Source organism: Saimiri boliviensis, chromosome 1, assembly GCF_048565385.1.
Source record: "Saimiri boliviensis isolate mSaiBol1 chromosome 1, mSaiBol1.pri, whole genome shotgun sequence".
NCBI classification, from domain to species: Eukaryota; Metazoa; Chordata; class Mammalia; order Primates; family Cebidae; genus Saimiri; species Saimiri boliviensis.
This window is the reverse complement of record NC_133449.1, coordinates 263,493,114-263,516,263: the sequence shown is the minus strand read 5'-3', so window position 1 is coordinate 263,516,263 and position 23,150 is coordinate 263,493,114. Positions and strand designations below refer to the sequence as shown.

Here is a 23,150-nt window from a genome sequence, read left to right as displayed (position 1 = left end):
GCCAACATTTTTAACCATGCAAATAAAAGAAAATAGTAATATTGTAAAGCTTTGTTAATTTTAAATAGTTCAGACACAAAAAGCTAGAATTGCTGCTCACAACACAAAGGAGTCCAAAAAACTCTCAGCTAACATTTTTAGTAATATGATATCCTATGTCCCTGTGTACAAACATGCTAGAAAAAAGTGATTTTATTAGACTATTAGTAGTTTGTACCCTAAAACACAAATTATCATTGTTAGAACTATTAATTTTTCATTTAGCAAATTCCCTAAAAGAATTTCCCAGCATAATCTATCCATACTATTTTTTTAAAAAAGAAAAGATAGCCGGGCGCGGTGGCTCAAGCCTGTAATCCCAGCACTTTGGGGGGCCGAGACAGGTGGATCACGAGGTCAAGAGATCAAGACCATCCTGGTCAACATGGTGAAACCCTGTCTCTACTAAAAATACAAAAAATTAGCTGGGCGTGGTGGTGCATGCCTGTAATCCCAGCTACTCAGGAGGCTGAGGCAGGAGAATTGCCTGAACCCAGGAGGCGGAGGTTGCGGTGAGCCGGGATTGCGCCATTGCACTCCAGCCTGGGTGACAAGAGCGAAACTCCATCTCAAAAAAAAAAAAAAAAAAAAAGATAAACTAGTTCAATATTAAATATGTCAAACAAAAGCTTTGCTAAAGCTCTGATACTTACAGTCTTTTCTCCTTTGGGATATCAAAGGATGCAGCCATATTCATTAGGGTTGGCAAGCAGTGCAAATGATGGCTATGTGAATGAGGAAGAATTGTGTTTGCCTAAAATGAAGCATAACATTTTACATGAGTTTTCAGAAGTAGAAATATTTTGTTACAGATTACCTACACATATAATGCTGTATTCAAGACTACTACAAATTCTGAAGTTTTACTCATAAAATTAACTTATTTTCCCCATTACATGCTTATTTATATTTTTATCATATCTATAATACTTCCAACAAGGATGAAATATAAAGATACACACATTATATTAATATAACCATTAAGTTTCATAGATTCTTTATTATAATATTATGGTTTTTAAGCAGTACCCAAATTAAACTTGATTCTTAAATGACCAGAAGGGATTATATGCCAAAAGATTATAGGACTCAACTAATGTTTAAAATAACATTTAAAATGCTAGATGTCACATCCAAATTTATGAGTTGGCTTAGGTTTTAAAACTACTTTCTCAAAATAGGTTTGTCCCATATGTCATAATATTTTAAATAGGAAGTATTAATTTCTACTTTCCAAACAAAAACCCCACCATTCAACCAGCTATCAATGAAGACAAGAACATCAATCAAATGTGGAAGACAGAAAATGTAAGAATAATAAGCAATGAACTAACACTGTCATACTAAAAATAACCAGCGTTTTTATTTCAAGAGAATTATGGAATCCTGGGTATGGGAGAAGGGAAAAAGACGAAATTTATAGAGATTCCTTCATTAAAAAAGCAAATGATTCTGAATACTGGTATTCTTACAGGAAATGCTATCTTAAGAATTAAAAGACAAATAATCAGACCTGAAAGCCTCCAATTCTACATTAATTCTTTCACAGATGGACCAAACAAAAAACAAAACAACAAAACAAACAAAAAAACAGAGCAAGCAGCTAAATAATTGACTGATTAAAAAAAGACAGTTAAATTAAATTCTGCTTAATGCTCTTTACCTAACTCACATAGCCCAGCTGCTATGAGGGGGGAAAAAAGGGTGAGGAGGAGAAAAAGAGATCAAGAAAGGAAAACCAAATAAAAAATATCTGCTAAAAATAGGAAGCTGCAACATAATTTCAAAAGATTTGCCACAGAATCAATTCTTCCTTAATCAGTTTTAAATGGTTCTTTTTATTTTGTATTTTACTAACTAGTAAGTAATCTAAAAATATAAATTCCTACCTTGCAAACTATCAGGGTTCCCTCACTGATTGATTTGCTGAGAGTAAAGAATTGTCAAATCACTTCCCTAGCTCCCAGTTTCCAAAAGTTACTGTAACCATAAAAAACAAAAAACCATCTTCTGAACCTCAAACTACAGGTTTATAGAAAAGACTATAATGTTCAACCAAGACTATATTTAAAGCTTCTGCACAAGGCTTCTAAAATTCAGGCACTACCGTGTATCAAGTACATTCTCAGCAGACTGAGGTGGTATTCATAGTTTTGCAATTTCTTGCTTCTTAGGTAGGAAGTCTTTCTGAAGTCAATTAAGATTTACAGGACAAATATACGAACTTTCAAAGTGAGTGTAAAAATCAAAATTTCAGAATTTTGTATGTTGTATATTTATTCCATTTATAAAACCCATCAAAATATGTACACGTGTGTGTGTGCACATGTGCACGTATGTATCTATCTCAGGATACAGTACCAAGGGCTTTTTGTAATGCAAGATAAACATGCATAAAAAAATGCAAATTTACTTTTTGAGATAATACAAAGCAACACTATTAAAATGATCTATTTTATAAATTCAAACATTAAAGATATGAAACATATAATCAGAAGTTGCTAAACTTACCATATGTAAAAGCTCTCCTAAAAGGATGGTAGCTCTAACTGAGATATGATCATCACTGTTTGTTATCACTTCAACTAGGCCCTTTGAAAATAAAAAGATAACATCATTGTTGCAAAATAATACATCTGAATATACTGTGCATCAGATATATTTTTTACTCTAAAAGAATTTTTTTTTTGGAGACAGAGTGTCACTCTGTTGCCTAGGCTCGAATGCAATGGCAAGATCTCAGGTAAGGGTAATCTCTGCCTCCCACGTTCAAAAGATTCTCATATGTCAGCCTCCTAAGTAGTGGGGACTACAGGCGTGTGACACCATGCCTGGCTGATTTTTCCATTTTTAGTCAAGATAGGGTTTCACTACGTTGGCCAGGCTGGTCTCGAACTCCTGGCTTCAAGTGATCCGCCTGCCTTGGCTTCCCAAAGTGTTGGGATTACAGGCATGAGCCACCGCACCTGGACTGAAAGATCTGTTAGAAAAAATAAACAAAATGGAATAAAATAAGGTTTATAAGTCTTACCTCTAAAAGTCCATTACGAATAAATGCAGAGAGTATCAGTGCCAAATAATTATCCATGAGGTCTGGCCTGGAAAAAACAGCACAAAACAATTTGAATAAAGTTTTACAGATCACACAGTCTAACATAAAAACTCTAATTCTAATAAACAGAAACGCTTTTTATATTCTACCTGGATCTGGCACGATGAGGAAGAATTGTTTTTGCCTCAGCTGCCACAAAGCCATCTGAAAGCCTCCAACTGTCCTGGAACCTCCCTGGATCTAAAATAGTTAAAATTAGGTAGAAAAAAGATTAGGTATCACAAAAGCATTTCAGATAAGTATAGAGCCATCAGCTAGCCAGGCTATAAACAACTTTTAAAAGTGTTGGTTAAATACCATACATTCAAAAAGATACAGACAAAAACTATTTATGTAACTATACACAGATCTAATCTTCATTTTGGGACATCGGGACTTTAAGTCGTTTTGCTCAAATAACGTGAGAATGAGATAATCTGAGGATTACACACGTTTCTTACTGTTTTCTCTCTTCCTTTGTTGGCCCATTCTTATTAATTTAATTGCTCTAAAAGCCAAGTTGATAGAGAAGAAACCAAAATTTCTCAGTCTTAAAAATGTATTTGCCATTTTATTTTTGTATTAATTTCCTGCCACAATTATACAGCAAGAAAAGAAAATGATATTCAATATTTAATAATTCTCCTTTTAGGAACTTTGTCTCCATCAAATAAAAATTACAATATATGAAAAGATACAAATGTATTTCAATACTTACCTACACTTAGTAGTGCTTCTATAAACTCCTCAGTCACAACAGGTAGAGGAAGACGAAAGATGTCATAAAGCACTTCAAGTAGACCTCGCTAAATTGGCAAACAAATAGACTTCATAAATGATTTTAAGATTTTTAAATGTTCCATTCACATAATTTTAAAAATGATTAAAACAGTATTCATACACCTGCCACTGCCACCTAACATTTTAGTCAATCATGGACCATATATACAATGGTGGTTCCCTAAGCTTATGATGAAGCTGGAAACTTTCTATTGCTCAGTGACACTGAAGCAGTCATAATGTCATAGGGTTAGTATTACTCAACTGTGAGTGGTGACGTTGGAGTAAACAACCCACTGCACTGCCAGTTATTTAAAAGTATTATATATATAATTATGTACAATTACATAATACTTGATAATGATAAAAGTGACTGTTACTGGCTTACCAATTTACTATACTACACTTTTTACTATTATCTTAAGAGTGTGCTCCTACACTTAAAAGAAGAAAAAAAAAAAGCACTTCGGGAAGCCAAGGTGGGAGGATTGCTTGAGGCCAGAATTTCAAGATCTACAACATGGTGAAACCCATCTCTATAAAAAATTTTAAAATTTGCTGGGTGTGGTGACACGTTCCTGTAGTCCTAGCTACTCAGGAGTCTGGGGCAAAAGATGACTTGAGCCCAGGAGTTATAAGGATGCAATGAGCTATGATCATGATCATGCCACTGCACTCTAGCATGGGTGAAAGAGCAAGAACCTGCCTCTTAAAAAAAAAAAAAAACAAAAAAACAAACAAACATTAACTGTAAAACAGCCACAGACAGGTATTCCATATTCCATAAGAAGACATGGCTATCACAAGGGATGACAGCTTCATTCATGGTATTGCCCCTGGAGACTTTCCAGCGGGACAAGGTATGGAGGTGGAAGACAGTGATACTGATGATCCTGACCCTGTGTAGGCCTACACTAACGTGTGTGTTTGTGTTTTTGTTTTTAACAAAAAAGCTTAAAAACTAAAACAATTTAAAAACAGAAAAATCTTATAGAATAAGGATATAAAAACAAAAAAATTTTGTGTACACCTCTCCATGTTTGTGTTTTAAGCTAAATATCATTGTAAAATAGCCAAAAGTTTAAAACATTTCAAAGTTATAATGTAAAAGGGTTACAGTAAGCTAAAGTTAATTATTTTTGAAGACATTTTAGTAAATTAAGTGTAATCCAAGTGTACAAGTCAGTAAAGTCTACAGCAGGGTACAGTCACGTTCTAGGTCTTAATATTCACTCACTTCTCACGCACTGACCCATCTGGAACTACTACTAGTCCCATAAGCTCCACACATGGTAAGTATCCTATACAGGTGTTGCATTTGTAATCTGTAATATAATACAGTATAACTGTATTTTTACTGTACCTTTTCTGTGTATAGTGGTTTAGATACATGAACTCTACTGTGTTACAACTGCCTATAGTACTCAGGACATGCTATACAGGTTCATAGCTTAGAAGCAATAGGCTATACTATATAACCTAGGTGTGTAGTGTAGTAGGCTATACCATCTAGGTCTGTGTAAGTGTACTATAGGATGTTCACAGGATGAAATCGTCTAACAGTGAGTTTCCTAGAACATATATTCCTGTCATTAACCAATGTATGATTAATTACAGAAGGGATAACTGAATACTTACTACTACATAAATCACTTAATCTAGTCTTTTACTGAGTGCTAACTACTACATAAATCACTTAATCTAGTCTTTAAATTTTTCATTAACCTAATTGCGCATATGAAAAAACAGACTTAAAAGCAATTTCCCAAGGTCACGGAGCTAAAATAAATAAATAAATAAAACCAGAGGGTTAAACCCCAGTTGGTCAGACTCCAAAGAACATTTTTTTTCCACCTATAGAGTAATAAGTGAATTATCTCAACAGTTTGAACCTGCTTACAGATCTTTCCATTTATAATATATCCTTCCATTTCCATTATCTAAATACTTTTTATTTCATATTTAAACAAGGCACACCAGGCTAATATTTTCTAACAATATTTTTCAGTTCCAGGTTTGGTTTATATAAGAAAGGGCAAAAGGAAGAAACAAAATTAAATAAAAACATTTAGGAAGAAAGGAAAAAAAAAATCACTTTAAGAATTAATTCTCTTTTCCTTCAAATTCAATTTAACTGTATAATCCAAATGCTTACAAATAATTTTAAAATACATCTAATAAAGAAATATTAACAACTTCGTTTAATAAAAACCACCACTGTCGAAATAAAATCTCACATGTAATAAAACATAAATCAGAAGGCATAACTAAATGCATTTACTTTTTGTTAAATGTAGTCTGTAGTGCTTGAACCTTTTACAGTAAGAATGCTCTTGTGTGTTGTTTACATTGTTTTAATGAATAAAGCCTAATTAAGTTCATATTTTCATCTCAATTTTTTGTTGTTTTTGGTTTTTTGGTTTTTTTTTTGAGATGGAGTTTCACTCTTCTTGCCCAGGCTGGAGTGCAATGGCACCATTTCAGTTCAACGCGACCTCCACCTCCCAAGTTCAAGTGATTCTTCTGTCTCAGCCTCCTGAGTAGCTGGCATTACAGGTGCCCACCACCATGCCTGGCTGATTTTTTGTATTTTTAGTAGAGATGGGGTCTCACCATATTGAGGAAGCTGGTCTTAAACTCCTGATCCACCTGCCTTGGCCTCCCAAAGTGCTGGGGTTACAGACGTGAGCCACCGTGCCTGGTCTCAACTCAATTTTTAATACAGCCATCATTCCTAACAATAGCAATATTTTAAATGATTCCTATTTGTATTTAGGGTTTAACTAAGTAGTAAATATTTACTCATATATTTTTAAAATATGACATATATTAACAACTAATGAGGAAAAAGCATCACCTGAAATAATTTTTTTATGTAATTAATTTCCAGGAATTAATTTAAAGGTCCAGGAATGAAACAATCTTACTAACTTTTACCTACCCTTATTTCCATATTTGGTATGCAAAGTACTCCTATTAGAGACTGGATCCCAGAGTTTCCAGGTTTACATAAATTAATAATACCTAAAGAGGATAAAAAGAAAAAAAAAATCACTGACTTGATTTCTATAGCAATGTATAATATATAACCTGTGATATTTTTCTAAGCAAAACTATATAATTGTGATACTATTTGGCTATCATAAAAGCTATTACATAACTGAAATATATTTCAAGCATTCTCTGTATTTCTGTATTGATTAGAGATTACAAATAATTTCATCACTTAAATTCCACCTTCAGTATCCGTTTCATATCCAAAAAGTTCGTAAGTCTGACTGCCTGATGAACGTTTCTCTGGGAGTAAGAACATGGAAGAGAATAAGACAATGGTCTGTCCTCCCCCTTTTACGCTCCTCACTTTGAAGTGAAAAAATCTGCTTGGCATTTACTATTTAAGAGATCAATTCTAAAATACATTGAATGCACAGATAAGTACAAGCAACAGACTTCAAATAAATAATATGGTTCAAACTTTTTAAGTTACAGAGTTCTAAGTTCAATAATTTTAAACATAATAAAACCATGTCACAAAAGACATATGAATAGCCAATAAACACACACAAAATGCTCAGTATCATTAGTCATCAGGGAAATAAACTATATTAATAACAAGAAACCAAACCATACCTACTAGAATGGCTAAAATTAAAGACCCTCAACACCAAATACTGACAAGGATACAGAACAACAGGGACTCACATACACTGATGATGGGAATATAGAACAGTCTTAAGTATTTTGGGAGAATGTCTGGTAGTTTCTCACAGACATAAACATGCATCCACTCTCTGACCCAGCAATTCCATTTAGGTATTTACTCAAGAGAAATGAAAACTCATCTACAAAAAAAGCTTGTACAAAATTGCTCAAAGAAGCTTTATCTTTGATATAGGAGCTTTGAATAGTCAAAACTAGAAAACAGGTCAAATGTTCCTTAACAGGAGGAGGGCTAAAAACAGCAATAACAACAACAAAAACTCATATGTTCATCAAATGAAATACTACCCAGCAAAAAAAGTGAACCTATTACTGGTAGATACAATAACATAAATGAGTATCAAAATCAATATGTCAAGTGAAAGAAGCCTTACATAAAAGTCTTTGTATCAGTATGATTCCACCAATATTAAGTTTCAGAACAGGCAAAACTAATCTATAAAAATAATAATGGTGGTTCCTCCCTGGGGATACAGAGTCAAAAACTGAGTAGGAAAGAGTGTAAGAGAACTTTCTGGGACGATGATAATGTTCTATATATTGTAAAGGGTTTGAATTACAAAGGTGTAAGCATTTGTCAAAACACATCAAACAGCAGACTAATGATGTGTGCATTTCACTGTACGTAAATTTTACCTCAAATATCTCTCCCCAAAAACAAACAAATCAGGATCATAAACAAACATCTAATTCTAGTTAATAACGTGCATGCTGCACTGTTCAGGAGTGAAGAGGACTACTGTCTGAAACTTCCTTTCAGATATATTAGAATAACATATATGCACTGATGAATGCCTAGGGGGATGGATACACGGACAGATATATAATGCAAGCAAATACAGTAAAATCTAGGCGGAAGTATATGGGTGTTCACTGTATAGTTTTTTCAATTTTTCTGAATGTTTCAAATTTTTCATGACATGTTAGGGAAAACATTCTTCAAAAAGTTACAGGACTCCAAAGTTCCCTGTACTTCTAGCTAAGCACATGTATATTTATGAACAGTCTATATGTTCTCTTTAGATTCAGGATCAAAAATCAAATTAAAACACACTAGGTAAACTTGCTTCAAGTATCAAAATCGTATTTCTCAAATTTTGATGTTTGATAGTAGTTTGAGACATTTCGGATTAAGAAATAGTCTCAAAAGATCGTACTCTGTGCTAATATGAAAAACAGGCTGTTCCATCTCATAAAAAATGTGTTCTAAAAGGTCATTTTTCAATCAGTTATTTGGAACTGGAAATACATTACATCACAGAGGTAACATTACAAGTACACAAAAGTTTATTTAACTTATAAATAGTACTACAGAATATAAATATTATTTAGGAAGTTATTTCCATGAGACAAAGGCTTTCAAGGTTCTAACTTATAATACTGATATTTCTCTTCTTACTTCAATAGAAAGGTAGAAGACTCCCACCCCTCAAAGTTTCTTTTTTTTTTGAGATATTGTCTTGCTTTGTCACCTACTCTATAGTAACAGTGGCGTGATCTCAGCTCAATGTAGCCTCCATCTCCTGGGTTAAAGCGATTCTCCTGCCTCAGCCTCCTGAGTAGTTGGGATTACAGGAACCTGCCACCACACCTGGCTAATTTTTGTATTTTTAATAGAGGCAGGGTTTTACCATGTTGGCCAGGCTGGTCTCGAGCTCCTGACCTCAGGTGATCCGCCTGCCTTGGCCTCCGAAAGTGCTGGGATTACACGTGTAAGCCACCGCACCTGGCCACACTCCTCTAAGTTTCTGATGATGAATCAGTATAAAAAGTCTCCAGGAGAAATTGGTTCTAATAATAGCATATAAAGACTAGATTAACATCTAAATTAGATGCTACAATAATAATTTAACATTCGAAAAAGCAGTCTAGTTTTTCTTCTTGGATGTTATAAAGCAATGCAGAGCAACCTACCTGCCCATGATCGGAATGTTGCTATGATTCCCATTTTACTAGCTAGAAATCGTGCTTCTCTGTCTTCTCTGTTGCCGGCCGAGTGAGAAGCAGCGGGGAGAATCGATGAAATAAAATGTTAAAATGAGTTTTTTCCTGCTATTAAATCATAATAAGAGCTACCACTAATGTTTAAACACTTACACACAAAATTAAAAGACATTAAAAAACACGAAGACCAGATCTACACTAAAGCGAATTAGCCAACTATGAACTGACTTTGAACTTAAAATTTACATCATTTAAGTAATAAATTCTGCTTTTCTACTCAGTTCTATATTCCTGCTCTCTCTGAAAACTATTCTTAGATAAGTTTTAATTAAGCATTATTAAGTCTGATTAATAAGCATCTATGGTACTAGGCTGCCCCTTAGCAAAGAAAATTACCACATAAACCTCTTAATTTTAATCACAGCCACTCTTTACTTCAAAATCCTTGCTCTAAACTTATTTGAATGTTTCCAACATGCAAGTTCAACAACCTATGTAGGCACTGAAATGTTATGAAATAACTATATATTAACATAGCTAGCTACTTTCTTGACGATTGTGTACCCAACTGTGTCAATTATTCCTTTCTATATAATAGTTATGACAATTAATTAAGCAAGTGAAATTTATATCTGTTAAGCATTTTTCATGGTTGGCTTATGGCCAGTTTCAATACTTAATAGCAATTTTGTGTCTCTTTATTTATGTCACTCCAACCACCATGTCTACCCTGCTGACTGTCCCTTTTTTCCTGTGCCACCTTTTTTTTTTCTTACTTAAATTCTTAATGGTTGTGAGCATATAGAAAATCACAGAACTGGGAAAAACAGCAACAAAAAGTAGAAGAAATCAAAGAGCAATGACATAAAATCAAATTAGGATTAGGTATTAGTGAGCAATTAGACAGTCTACAAAAGTGAATTGAAAAGCTCAAAGAAAAAGACTAAGCTAAGCAGCACCAGTTAAAATGAGAAAATAACAGAACTTAAAATTGTGAGGCTATATCATAGGGCTGGTTTGGAAGAAGGAAGAATCAGACACCTGTGCGATTAAGCTTTCAGCGTTCTTTCTCTTAAAAAAGTTAGTGACATACATTGATTAACCTATTAAACTGGTAATACTTTAAAAATTGGTCATTGTCCTTCTTCCTTGGAAAGAATGTACCCTTATTTATTATAGGCCTGATAATCTACCTGCTTATACTCCCGAAACCTAGAACAAAGTGCAGAACCAAACAGGAAAGGAAGGATTCTGATAGAATAGCCCCACCCACCCAACTCTAAAAAATATCTAAATTCACCTATTGTTCATCGTCGTATGCAGAATTCTATAAATGGCTCTAACCCAAGATTCCATTACCTGATCTTTGGGTCCTGTGAATATGATATCACTGCTATGCCTGTGACTATGTTTATGTTATACTGGCTGGAGAGCAAAAGACAGGGTATATGGCATATAGCAGGCTTGATCTAATTAGACAGCTTTCTCTACCTGTAGTCAAAGAGATGTCAGAGAGGCGGAAAGCACTAGAAAGATTCTAGCATTGTTGCTGCCTTTACAGAGGGAGGAGACCACGTGCAGAGGAATGTGGGAGGTATCTAGAAGATAATACTAGGCCCCAGCTGACAGTCAGTAAGGAAAAAGGCATAGCAGCTGTACAGTAACAAGAAACTAAATTTTCTCAACAATCTGAATTATCTTGGAAATGGATTCTTCACCAGAGCCCCCAGGCAAAAGCTCAGCCAGAGTTCTGACCTATCAAAGTGTGATCTAATAAACTGGTATTGCTTTAAGCCATTATGCTTGTTGTTATTTGGTGTGCAGCAACAGAAAACTCATATACTCTCCATCAGTAAGAGAGTATCTGTATCTCCAAAGAAGCCAAGAAAGGGCCTTACGAATTCCAATTCATAGCTAAAGTTTGCAAAAATAAGTCTGAGAAGTCTTTGAGGACATCTACTTTATCTCTTAGCTCAAAGTAGATTATGTTATGTTAGGGTATGATGAGTTCACAGTGACGGATGAGATTGAAGGTATGAAATCACTATTTTTAACTTAGGGAAAAAATAAAAAACAATAAAAACATTCCCCTGGCAATGTTCCAAAATGTAGTGAGGAATTTAAAAACCTATACTATGTATCACAATAAGTTTATGCCTGCAATAAAGTCTACCAGAAAAACACTAGATAGCATATTTAATGGAATTGTGTCATTTGCAAAATTGTTACAGAGAGTGCTTTATTTGCTCCCCAAATTATCTCCATATACGTAGTGAATATGTGCCTTTCTCTCCAAAATCACTCTGAAAATTATACTGGCTCATTTCTACATAACAATATTTATTCTACTCATTTATTTCTGCATGAACCTTAATCTCAGAATTCTACATATTACATCATTCTGCTGACTCAGTAAGTTAACTCTTCATTCTACTGCCCACTACTTCATTCTTTTAGTTTTTTTAATGTAGTTATGCTAAAATATATACAATACAAAAACAACGACCTTGGTTTCTGTCTTAGTCTACCATATATTTTTTGTGAAGTTTCTCAAAGCTTTAAATTTTTTAAATCACAATAAATTATGAGAGAAATACAACATAATTCTGTAAAATAGAACATATATTTAAACTCACATTTCTCTGGCAGTAGAAGCCATCACACAAACCTAGAAACTTTAGTATTAACATATGCATTCTCTTAAAAATTATTAGGAACCAATTTTACTTACTTAAGCTGTCCTTCAGCTGTATCTGGACTATGTCTGTAGTGAAAATCAGTATAGGGTGCTAAAATTCTCTAATTAAAAAAAAAGAAGAAAACAATCTTTATTTTAAAACGCATCCTTCCTATCACAAGCTAAAATTCATTCCATTTCTCGCTATCTTTAATGGGTTTACTGCTTGAGGGACTTATTTGTTCTAACTCATCACGGAAGAATATGTTGGGTGATTTTTTTTTAATGTACAAATTGAAGTTTTGAACTTCTAAACTGAGGTTTAACATGTATCTAAAACAGTGATTTGCTCAAACTAAGCACACTCATGTAACTAGCACTTGATAAAGAAAACATTATTGGCCACCTCAAAGCTCTATTACACCTTTGTAGTCACAATCAGATAAGACTGGGTATGTTCAGAGTGGTATGATGTAGACAGACGGTAGTCACAATCAGTATCTATCCCAAGATAACCGTCTTGACTTTTGACACTATGATTAGTTTTGCCTGTCTTTGAAAATTATTTAATTCTATTTAATAAACTGCATTACCTTTTGTTGCTTGTATAAAGAAAATCCAAGTTATTTTTGTGTGTTGCTGCTTGTATTCAGCAACCTTGCTAAAAGTAACTCATTACTTTAAAACTTAAGAGGTGGGACCTTACTCTATTGCGCAGACTAATGTGTAGTGGCATGATCATAGCTTACTGCAACCTTGAACTCCTGGGCTCAAGTAATCCTCCTACCTCAGCCTCCAGAGTAACTGGGATTACCAGCTACTTCAAAACTACTGTGTTTATTAAGAACCTTCCCATCTTGCCTACAGCATTACTACAGACATAGATTTTAATTCTAAATATAATATAAAATATAAGAGATTAATAATTGCATTTAACAGTCATGATTATTTTAAATCCAGTCATATACTTACTTTTACTGGTGCTCTTCATTCCTTCCTGAATTTCTTTGTCTTAGGTCATTTTCCTTTTAATTGAGGATTTTGTTTAGCCTTTTTTATATGTCTCTCTCCCTCTTTTTTTTTTTTTTTTTTTTTGAGACGGAGTTTCGCTCTTGTTGCCCAGGCTTGAGTGCAATGGCGCGATCTCGGCTCACGGCAACCTCCGCCTCCTGGGTTCAGGCAATTCTCCTGCCTCAGCCTCCTGAGTAGCTGGGATTACAGGCACGCGCCACCACGCCCAGCTAATTTTTTGTATTTTTAGTAGAGACGAGGTTTCACCATGTTGACCAGGATGGTCTCGATCTCTTGACCTCGTGATCCGCCCGCCTCGGCTTCCCAAAGTGCTGGGATTACAGGCTTGAGCCACCGCGCCCGGCCTTTTTTTTTTTTTTTAACAACAAATCATATTTATTAAAGTTTCAGTGACTTAAGAATCAAGGAGAGGCTTGGCTACATGGTTACGGCTCAAGGTCTCCTATGATTTCAGTCCAAGTGTTGGCCAAGCCTGCGGTCACCTCAACGCCTGACTGGAGCTTCAGGATCTACAACAAGAAGTTCCATTCACAAGATGCTGATTGTTGGCAAGAGGGCTCAGTTCCTCCCTATGTATTATTTATCTTAGCTGTTTTCTGAGCTTTGTAACATGAAGCTTTATCAGTTTTAGAAACAAAGTTTTGGCCACTGTCTCTGGATCTTTGCTTCTGCCAATTTTTTCTCTCCAAAGACTACAATTATGTTTTATCCCTTTTGTGCTGTTCAATTTCTTTCTTTTTTCTCTTTGTGCTTTACTGTGTGTGAATTAACATTATTTTTGTTTTACCCCTGGATATTTTTATTGACTTAATTTCAGTTTACTATCTTCTTGTTCACACTGAATTTTTAATTTCATTGTGCTCTGAATTCCAGATATATTTTCAGTACTAGAATTTCCATTTCTTTTCACATATCCAATTATATAAGTGAAATTCTCCATTACTTCATATATTTTTTTCTTGAACAAATTAATCATGATTGTTTTAATATCTTTTTCCTCTATTTGAATTACTTGTAAGTGTGTTTCTATTGATTGTTTTTTTCTTTTGGGTTTTCACTCATATAGTCATGTCTTTTTATATGACTAGAAACTTGTCATGAATTGTGCACTTCACAAAAGGCTCCAAGTGATGTTATCTCCCACTAGAGATGGTTTATTCTTTCCTCTGCTAGACAGGTAGATTAAGGGAACTGATCACCTTTTCCTAATGCCCAACTGAGCTAAACTGAGGCTACAATGCAATTTTGATAAGACTAAGTAGACCTCTGGTCTTCCTGTGTTTGAGGTTTGTTTTATTTCTATAAAGGCTTTGCTAATCCGCTGTATAACATACAGGAATAAATATGCAGCTGGCCGGGCACAGTGGCTCATATCTATAAGCCCAGCACTTTGGGAGGCTGAAAAGGGTGGACTGCACGAGCTCAGGAGTTCAAGACCTGCCTGGGCCACATGAGGAAACCCCATCTCTACAAAAAATACAAAAATTAGCTGGGTGTGGTGGCACATGCCTGTAGTCCCAGCTACTCAGGAGATTGAGATGGAAGCTGAATCACTTGAGCCCGGGAGGTCTAGGCTGCAGTGAGCCGTGATTGTGCCACTGCACTTAAAGCCTGGGCAACAAAGACCGACCTCATCTCAAAACAAAACAAAAAACACAGAGCCTATACATATTATCTATTATTCATCTCTTCAATTTTAAAATTATAGTTTTCTTACTTGATAAGAAAAAAATTAAAGCTAAACTATTATAAAATATCAACAGTGCCAGTTTATTTCCATAGGATTCCTATGAATAATGTACTTGAAATCACTTATTAAGAATATTATACTAAAATTGTTAATTAATAATATAGGCTGTCAAATGCATAACGTGAAGTGTTTTTAAAAATAATCTGATAAAAACCGAACACTTAAGTTTCATAAAACGATGTGCAAAAACAAATTAGGGGACAATCAATCTTTTACATCGTGCATGATTTCATAACTAAAAACAAACAAATTCTTGATTTAAACTGACTCCAAATACTATATTCAAAAGACAACAATGCAACATATGCACAGGAAGAAACTATAATACAGCGCATAATTCTGTTCTAACCTCTACTACGTACTTTATCAAGTATACAGTAGCCTTATTACTTTTGACTAACTGCAATAAACCCTACTTAAATCAGTAAAAAATTTAAAATGAATTTACAAAATATATATATAGGCTTTCTTTCAAGGAGATATTATTAGTTGCTAACAAAGTACTTTCAACTTCAGAGAATTTTAGTAGGTTTCATAAAATACTGTACAATTAGCAGGAGCTATTCACACACAATGTACTAAAGGCCTTACAAGTAAATGGTATTTTTAAAATAAGTAAATTTCGTAACATTATTTGTACCTTAATTTGCTTCATAAACTTTTCATAGATAATACAAAAATTAAATTTACTTTGCACATTGATTAAATCCTTAAAAGTAATGTTTTCAATTCAGTACAAACTGAATGAGCTGTAAAATATAGCTGGGAATAAATCAGTCTCAGTTAATTTAGGCTTGATAATTAATGTGGTGCTGTATCTACAGAATTTAGTATTTCAATGTAAGAATAAGCATTTAAAATGATATTTTAAAACTAGAAAAGAATATTAAAGTTCCTACCTCTAATTCTACATCAGCTCGTACATATTGTCGAGTCTTTGGATGATTAAGAAGGTGCAAAATTGTAGTAATTAGGGCCTCATTTATTCGACTTAATTGGCAATCGATCACATTTTTCAAGATGGTGTTTAGTCCACCTCGAAGGGCCACCACCTCTGGATTCTGAAGTGCTAAAATAAAAGAGAAAAACTTAACATATTATATTTGTGGTAATATTAAAAGTAATAAAAAATCTGCGCTTTAAAATTTAATTGCCTTTCTGACTTGAAAAACTTTCTAATCAACAACATTTATAAGAACAGGTGGATAAAAGGACAAGTGGATAAAATAAGAGTTACTGAATATACTTCCCCCACAACCTGATTTTTAAAATATCTTTGGATTGTCTTTTCATAACCTTTGTCCATATATTACTGGAATGGCTTTTCTCTCCTATCAATTGCGGGGAGTTCTTTATAAAGTAGGGATATTAGCCATTCATCTGTTTCAAGTTTTTCATTTGTGACTTCAGATTTTGTTTAAAATTGTATACCTCATTTCTCTATATTTTTATTAAACATACAAACAGAACACACAGTTTTAATAATTTTAAGCTCAGAAACTTCTTACTGCAAAGATCAGACATTTCTTTGTATATGTGTACATGTAGGTAGGTGTTTTAAAAGAGTTCATGATTTAGTTACATTTCAGTTTGCAATCTGTTTCAAAGTTGAGTTTTGTTAAGATGACAAACACAATCTTCCCCCTCCCAAATGTTTAATCAATTATCCTGGCATACTTGCCAAACTGGTTTTTGTACTTTATGATACATTAAAATTTTCATTTACCAGGGTCAGCAACTCTTGATTCTCTTTCATTTTTCTCTCCCTTAAAAATCTAGGTTAACAGTTTAAAATTATATATTCTTCTTCTTTATTTTTTTTGAGACGGAGTTTCGCTCTTGTTACCCAGGCTGGAGTGCAATGGTGCAATCTCAGCTCACCACAACCTCTGCCTCCTGGGTTCAGGCAATTCTCCTGCCTCAGCCTCCTGAGTAGCTGGGATTACAGGCACACGCCACCATGCCCAGCTAATTTTTTGTATTTTTAGTAGAGATGGGGTTTCACCATGTTGACCAGGATGGTCTCGATCTCTTGACCTTGTGTTCCACCCGCCTCGGCCTCCCAAAGTGCCGGGATTACAGGCATGAGACACTGCACCCAGCCCAAAATTATATATTCTTTTTCAAAAATGTTTTTTACTTTTTCAAAAATGTTTTCATGGTTGGTTCTTGACTGTTTATTCTTCGAAGAAGTTTTAGAATCAAGTTTTTTTCTTCAGTTTTCTAAAATGAGTTATAATTACGTTCAGTAAAATCATAGATCTTAATGGTAAAGTTGAATAAATTATGAACAATGTCCCACTCAATGTACAGAACTCTCATTATCCTAGAAAGCTCTCTCACATTACCTTCCAGTGAGTCTTCCACTGCACAGGCAGCCACCATTCTCATTTCTACCCTTATAGATTAGTTGTTGTCTTCTTGAGAAGCAATTTGACAAATTCAAACATACTCCCCAATCACACACATATGTCATACACACTTCAACAATTTGTCTTATATATTTTCTTTTCTACTTTAAAAATAGTATTGCTTTTTCTATTATAATTACTAATTATTACTGAAACACAAAAATCTGTCAACTCTGTGTTTTAACATGGTTCTACTACCTGAAATTAAGTTGGTTTTCATTGATTAAAGAGTTTTTTATATATGATACCATTAACAATGTAACACTGTCTCCTTTCAAATATATGAACATATTTTATTATTTTGGCTAAAAGTTTTAAAATAACCTGGCTAAAAGTTTTTAAATAATGCTAATTAATAGTTATAAGAATGTGGTATTTGTAGAAATTAACCATTAAGAATAGCTTTGATTGTTCATTTGAGTTAAATATTCTGGAATGTTAACAAAGTAGCCTTCTAATTATTTATGTATCTGGGTACATGTATATCTGTGTACATGTACATAAAATGCTAGTTGCATAATAAGAAATGTGTAGGTTTCTAACTTTTTTTTTTTTTATTGAGACGGAGTTTCGCTCTTGTTACCCAGGCTGGAGTGCAATGGCGCGATCTCGGCTCACTGCAACCTCCACCTCCTGGGTTCAGGCAATTCTCCTGCCTCAGCCTCCTGAGTAGCTGGGATTACAGGCACGCGCCACCATGCCCAGCTAATTTTTTGTATTTTTAGTAGAGACGGGGTTTCACCACGTTGACCAGGATGGTCTCGATCTCTTGACCTCGTGATCCACCCGCCTCGGCCTCCCAAAGTGCTGGGATTACAGGCTTGAGCCACCGAGCCCGGCCGGTTTCTAACTTTTTAATGCTTTAAATCAGATTACACTAATTACCTGTTGTTTTTTTAAAACAAAAATACCTGGATGCATTTTTTGGAGGCAATTATTTCATCAATATTTTCAAATACTTCTACAGCTTTTGAACTATTCATACTTTATAATTTGTAACTGGAAATTAAAATTTATCCTGAAAATCCATTAATTTTATTAAATTTCCAAATACATATAAAAACTATTCTCTTCCTCATTTATTAATCTTTTTTATTTCTAACCTTTGAGTTTTCCAAACATTTGTGGATTTTACTTTCTTCATCCAATTAACAATTTAGATTACATAATCTATCTTGTTCACTAATTAAGACTTTTAATTTTATTGGTTTTTCTCCATCTGCTTAACATGGAATTTTATTTTTCTTCTTCTTCTTTTGGTATTTCTTGAGTTATAATGATTCACTCACTTATTTTCTGCTTAATTATAATGTGCTTTATGACGAAAAATTAACTGAGATAGCTCTCCAGGTAACCAGGCAGTCCTACAGACTGGTGCACAGTCAAGTTTTATTTTTATTTTTAAATTTCCTTAATCACAGTTCTGACTCAACAGGCATTGTGGTCACTATTTTAAATCCTCAATGGTAGGTTTTGGTTCTCTTTTTTTTTTTAGCTTAAACTTTTGTTATCATTTATCTTAAAAGGGAATATAACCAACACCAGTCCTACTTTAGGTGGTGAAAAAAATACCTTTTCTTATCACTTAAAATTATATTTCTTTGATAATAAGTGAGACTGAACTTTCAAAATATGTTGTTTAGCCATGCATTTCTTTGAGAATTACAGTCATCAGTCTGTATCCACAGGGAAATGGTTCCACAGCCCCATATGATACCAAAATTCTCAGATGCTCAAGTCGTTTATATAAAAGGGATAGTATTTACATATAACCTACCCACATTCTCTCATATACTTTAAATCACCTCTAGATTACTTATAATACCCTACAATGTAAACTCTATGTAAATGGTTATACTGTATTTTAAAATGTGTACTTTTTCTTTCCTCTGAATGTTTTAGAACTGCAGATGGTTGAATCCATGGATATGAAACCTGTGGATACAAGGGGCCAACTGTATTTGTTTTCCTACTGGTTTCTATATAAATACTTAATTTACTTGTTACATTTACTTTTTTATTGGATTGTTTTGGCACTGCTTGTTTTCTTGACTCCTTATAGTAAAACCTAATAGCTTCTAAAATCCCTGTGTGATTTCTTTTGACAACTCAAAACTCCTTTTCCTTCCAATAATCAGAAAAATATTCATGAATGCTGCCCACTGGGCCCCCGTTTTTTTCCCTTTTTAGCCCTTTCATGTTTTTGCACTTAGACTTCATTTTTTAATGCATAGTGGATTGTTTACCATTTTTAACCCACATCAAAACTGGTATGGCTGTGTCCCCATCCAAATTTCACCTCAAATTATAGGATACATGTGTCAAGGGAGGGACCCAGTGGGAGGTGACTGGATTGCAGGGCGGTTTTCCCCATGCTGTTTTCATGATAGTGAGTGAGTTCTCACAAGATTTGACGGTTTAAAAGTGGCACTTCCCCTTCACTCTTTCTCCTGCTGCCATGTAAGACATGCCTCACTTCCTTCACCTTCTGTCACGATTGTAAGTTTCCTGAGGTCTCCCAAGTCCTGCAGAACTCTGAGTCAATTAAACCTTTTTACTTCATAAATTACCCAGTCTCAGGTAGTCCTTCATAGTAGTGTGAAAAGGAACTAATACAAACATACAGAATAATTAATGTTAGCGAGCCAGACTTTAGTAGATTCTATTACATAATAGTACTAGAATTTAGACAATTTCTATACTAAATTTAATGATGAATACAAGTTCAAAATTTATAGAAATGTCACACTGAAATTCTTTGTTAAATAACAAGTTCTCTACTTCCCTATCAGAAATGTACTACTTTTTTCTATTTTTATACCTAAATAATTCATGTATTAAAGGCCTTAAAAATGTCATATATCCAATCATGTCAGCTGTAGAGACAATTTGACTTCCTCTCTTCTTATCTGAAAACCCCTTATTTCTTTCTTTTGCCTAATTGTCCTAGCCAGAACTTCCAACACTATGTTGAATAGGAGAAGTGAGAGAGGGCATCCTTGTCTTGTGCCAGTTTTCAAAGGGAATGCTTCCAGGTTTTGCCATTCAGTATACTGGCTGTGGAATTGTCATAAATAGCTCTTATTATTGAGATACATTCCACCAATACCTAGTTTATTAAGAGTTTGTAGCATAAAGGGGTGTTGAATTTTATCAAAGGCCTTTTCTTTATCTATTGAGATAATCATGTGGTTTTTGTCATTGGTTCTGTTTATGTAATGGATTATGTTTACTGATCTGCGTATGTTGAACCAGTCCTGCACATCGCAGGGATGTAGTCGACTGATCATGGTAGAAAAGCTTTCTGATGTGCTGCTGGATTCAGTTTGCCAGTATTTTATTGAGAATTTTCACATCAATGTTCATCAGAGATACTGGCCTTACATTTTCTTTTTTAGTTGTGTCTCTACCAGGTTTTGGTATCAGGATGATGCTGGCCTCCTAAAATGAGTTAGGGAGGAGTCCCTCTTTTTCTATTATTTGGAATAGTCTCAGAGGGAATGGTACCAGCTCCTCTTTGTACCTCTGGTAGAACCTGGCTGTGATTTCATCTGGTCCTGGGCTTTTTTTGATTGATAGGCTATTAATTACTGCCTCAATTTCAGAAACTGTTATTGGTCTATTCAGGGATTTGACTTCTTCCTGGTTTAGTCTTGGGAGGGTATATGTCTCCAAAGATTTATCACTTTCTTCTGGATTTTCTAGGTTATTTGCATAGAGGTGTTTATAGTATTCTCTGATGCTAGTTTTTAGTTCTGTGGGATCAGTGATGATATCCCCTTTATCAATTTTTGTGTTTCTATGGTTCTTCTCTCTTTTCTTCTTTATTAGTCTGTCTGGCTAGCAGTTTATCTATTTTGTTAATCTTTTCAAAAAGCCAGCTCCTGGATTCACTGATTTTTTTGAAGGGCTTTTCTTGTCTATACCTCTTTCATTTCTGCTTTGATCTTAGTGATTTCCTATCTTCTGTTAGCTTGTGAATTTATTTGCTCTTGCTTCTCTAGTTCTTTTAATTGTGATATTAGGGTGTCAATTTTAGATCTTTCCTACTTTCTCCTGTGGGTATTTAGTGCTATCAATTTCCCTCTAAACACTGCTTTGGCTGTGTCCCAGAGATTCTGGTACATTGTGTCTTTGTTCTCACTGGTTTCAAAATACTTATTTATTTCTGCCTTAATTTCATTATTACCCAGTAGTTTTTCAGAAGCAGGTTGTTCAGTTTCCATGCAGTTGTGCAGTTTTGAGTAAGTTTCTTAATTCTGAGTCCTAATTTGATTACACTGTGGTTTGAGAGACTATTATGATTTCTGTTCTTTTGCATTTGCTGAGGAGTGTTTTACTTCCAAATAAGTGATCAATTTTATAATAAGTGCAGTGTGGTGCTGAGAAGAATATATATTCTGTTGATTTGGGGTGGAGATCTCTGTAGATGTCTGTTTGGTCCGCTTGTACCAGAGCTGAGTGCAAGTCCTAAACATCCTTGTTAATTTTCTGTTTTGTTGATCTAATATTGACAGTGGGGTGTTACAGTTTCCCACTATTACTGTGTGGGAGTTTGTCTCTATGTAGGTCTCTAAGAACTTGCTTTATGAATCTGGGTGCCCCGGTATTGTGTGCATATATATGTAGGATAGTTAGTTCTTCTTGTTGCACTGATCCCTTTACCATTATGTAATGCCCTTGTCATTTTTGTTCTTTGTTGGTTTAAAATCTGTTTTATCAGAGACAAGAATTGCAACCCATGCTTTTTCTTGCTTTCCATTTGCCTGGAAATATTCCTTGCTTACCAAGCAAATGGAAGGCAAGAAAAAGCATATGTTGCAATTTTAGTCTCTGATAAAACAGATTTTATACCTTTATTTTGAGCCTATGTGTGTCTTTGCATGTGAGACAGGTCTCCTTAGAAATCCCCATCGCCTCAGCCCAAAATATCCTTAAGCATAAGCAACTTCAGCAAAGTCACCAGATACAAAATCAAAGTGCAAAAATCCTAAGTATTCCTACATACCAATAATAAACAATCAGAAAGCCAAATCATGAGCGAATTCTCATTCACAGTTGCTACAAAGAGAATAAAATAACAGGAATACAACTTACAAGGGTTGTTAAGGACATCTTCACGGAGAACTACAAACCACTGCTCAAGAAAATAAGAAAAAGACACAAACAAAAGGAAAAACATTCTATACTCATGGATAGGAACAATCAATATCGTGAAAATAGCCATACTGCCCAAAGTAATCTATAGAGTCAATGTTATCCCCAGCAAGCTACCACTGACTTTCTTCAGAAAATTACAAAAAAACTACTTTAAATTTCATGGAACCATATAAAAGCCCGTATAGCCAAAACAATCCTAAGCAAAAAGAACAAAGCTGGAGGCATCATGCTACCTGACTTCAAACTATACTACAAGGCTACAGTAACCAAAACAGGATGATACTGGTAAAAAAAAAAAAAAAAACAGAGATATTGACCAATGGAACACAAGAGAGGCATCAGAATAACACCACTCATCTACAACCATCTGATCTTTGACAAACCTGACAAAAACAAGCAATGGGGAAAGGAATGGTATGGGGGAAACTGGCTAGCCATATGCAGAAAACTGAAACTGGACTCGTTTCTCACACCTTACACAAAAAGGAACTCAAGATGGATTAAAGACTTCAATGTAAAACCTAAAACCATAACATCTCTAGAAGA

General features: G+C 34.4%; 1 protein-coding gene across 4 annotated transcripts in view; it reads right to left on the bottom strand.

The window, feature by feature from the left end:
* The window catches only part of RICTOR (RPTOR independent companion of MTOR complex 2), a 133,267-nt gene that overhangs the window by 28,511 nt on the left and 81,606 nt on the right, over positions 1–23,150 (bottom strand). For all 4 annotated transcript variants that reach the window (XM_039469947.2, XM_074386455.1, XM_074386467.1 and 1 more), the window contains exons 8-16: positions 15,933–16,102; positions 12,306–12,373; positions 9,545–9,612; positions 6,852–6,934; positions 3,849–3,936; positions 3,241–3,331; positions 3,071–3,137; positions 2,551–2,631; positions 693–793 (exon numbers count right to left, since the gene is read on the bottom strand). In XM_039469947.2, the coding sequence (XP_039325881.1) occupies positions 693–793; positions 2,551–2,631; positions 3,071–3,137; positions 3,241–3,331; positions 3,849–3,936; positions 6,852–6,934; positions 9,545–9,612; positions 12,306–12,373; positions 15,933–16,102 (817 nt within the window). The remainder of the gene's footprint in view (positions 1–692; positions 794–2,550; positions 2,632–3,070; positions 3,138–3,240; positions 3,332–3,848; positions 3,937–6,851; positions 6,935–9,544; positions 9,613–12,305; positions 12,374–15,932; positions 16,103–23,150) is intronic.